Source organism: Chanos chanos, chromosome 10 (assembly GCF_902362185.1).
Source record: "Chanos chanos chromosome 10, fChaCha1.1, whole genome shotgun sequence".
Lineage (NCBI taxonomy): Eukaryota > Metazoa > Chordata > Actinopteri > Gonorynchiformes > Chanidae > Chanos > Chanos chanos.
This window is the reverse complement of record NC_044504.1, coordinates 20,647,851-20,649,962: the sequence shown is the minus strand read 5'-3', so window position 1 is coordinate 20,649,962 and position 2,112 is coordinate 20,647,851. Positions and strand designations below refer to the sequence as shown.

General features: G+C 43.1%; 1 protein-coding gene across 1 annotated transcript; it reads right to left on the bottom strand.

Annotated features, from left to right (window-relative positions):
* Positions 1-429: 429 nt before the first annotated feature.
* Positions 430-1,581, bottom strand: htr1d (5-hydroxytryptamine (serotonin) receptor 1D, G protein-coupled). Its single transcript, XM_030786891.1, has one exon. The coding sequence runs from the start codon at positions 1,579-1,581 to the stop codon at positions 430-432; it is 1,152 nt and encodes a 383-aa protein (XP_030642751.1).
* Positions 1,582-2,112: the final 531 nt, after the last annotated feature.

Genomic DNA, 2,112 nt, shown 5'->3' with positions numbered 1-2,112 from the left:
TATATGATTATTCTGCCAAGTGACATAGGCCAGACAATAAAAATTCAGTGAAAATGCACTTCACTGGAACAGAATAAACTCTTTTCCCTGCACATTGCCAACAGAAAGAAGTCTTCACACTTTTTTTCTATTGTATTGACGGAGTTAAGTTTCTCAGTGGGAGTTTGTCATGTAGTTTATTATAGTGAATGATGTTTTCCTTGGGAACAAACATGCATGCTTAAATCTACATTATGGAAACGTATGGGATCTTTACAAGCAGGCCATTGCAGCTCTGTCATATGAAAATGAGACCCATCACTTTGAACACATGGTTTAGGGTCCAGTATGAAAAGCACACATAATGGTAGTCTCCCACATTTGATGTTCAAGGAAAGTCATGAAATAATAGCCAATTGAAATTCAGCATTTCTTTTGTCTTTGGTCCCATTAATAACACCTCTTGAACTTGATCAGTTTGTGGAAAGCCTGCTTGAACTCATCGTTGAACACTGTGTAGATAATAGGATTGATAAGTGAGTTCAGGTAACCCAGCCAGGTGAAAACATCAAAGAGCACAGAGTGGAACCAGCAGTCCTTACAGATGCCCATCACGAGAGTAACAACAAAGAAGGGCAGCCAGCACACAATAAACGCACCCAGAATAATGCCCAGCGTTTTTGTGGCCTTTCTCTCGCGCGCTGCACATAGACGTTTCCTCTCCAGAACGCTGTCGGCAAGCTTTACCTTCACGTTGTTCATGAAGAGTGGAGAGCCTCCTCCACCACCCCCTGTTCCACCTCCTGTTGGATGAAGCTGTCCATCTTGGTTTGAGGCAGAGTTGATGGAGCAGAGAGAGGAGCCCGCTGAGGTCTGGATAAGCTGGGCAGTGGTAAAGCGTTTGCCACTCGAGGTTGGCATTTTGAAGATTCTGGAGCGGGCCGCTAAGTAGATTCGCCCATAGAGGATGATGAGGAGTATCGTTGGAACATAAAATGCACCAAAGGTGGAGTAAAGCGTGTAGGAGATCTGGTCGGTGTTGACCAAACACTCTGTAAGCTCCTGGTTCTTAGCTTGTCTCCAGAAAAGGGGCGGCATCGAGATCGAGATTGAGATGACCCACACCACTCCGATCATCAGCCCTGCTCGACCCATGGTTCGCCTCTTTGAGTACTCCAGTGCATCTGTGATGGCCCAATAACGGTCAAGTGCGATCACACACAGGTGCAATATGGAGGCCGTACAGCAGGTAATGTCAGACGAGAGCCAGATGTCACATACAATCTGACCTAGTGTCCAGGTCTTGCTGACGGTATAAACAATGCTAATGGGCATTACCAAAATGGACACCAGCAAGTCAGTCACTGCCAACGAACCAATGAGAAAGTTGGCCGGTGTGTGAAGCTTGCGGGTCAAGAAGATAGTGGCAATCACAAAAGCATTGGACAGCACCGTGGCTAAGGTGACCACAGCCAACACGGCTGAGAGGGAGATCTGCAGGCTCAGAAGAGTGGTCTCATCCCATGCTGCACTGGAAAGATCCTTAGGACTCTCAGTGGTGTTGCCAAAGAAGACTTCATCTGTGCTATTGTCCCATTCCATCTCTTCTCGTTATGTGGTTCACGATTCCATAGAGCAAGATAACCATCAACATAACCATGAACTTAAATTATTTATCTTTTTCAGATTCTTAATTGGGAATTTTAATTCAGTGAGTGTTTTAATTCTTTTCTTAAGCTTGTATTGGTTCAAATTATAGATTTATGTTATTTGATATAAATTTACATATATGTGAATCTACAGTTTATGCAGGATCAGTACCCTAAACAACTCGGTACCCTAAAATAATATTGGGTTTTTTTTTGTTTTTTTGCTTTTTATCCCTTGATTTAAACCCCATCTATTCTTTTTGATTTATCTTCAGAGGTCCAACCAAGTGTCTGTTTTGGTTGATCATGACACCTTCAGTCAAAAGTGAGGGGTATAAATTGGTGCCAGTATGTTGCTTAGTTATTTCTGTCAGTATGCTGTTAACATTTTTTACACAACCTAATAATCCACTGGTCAGGTTGTGCTTTTTTCCCCCATTGGACAGTGCATGGCAACTGACTGTCCAATTTTAGAGCCATCAAA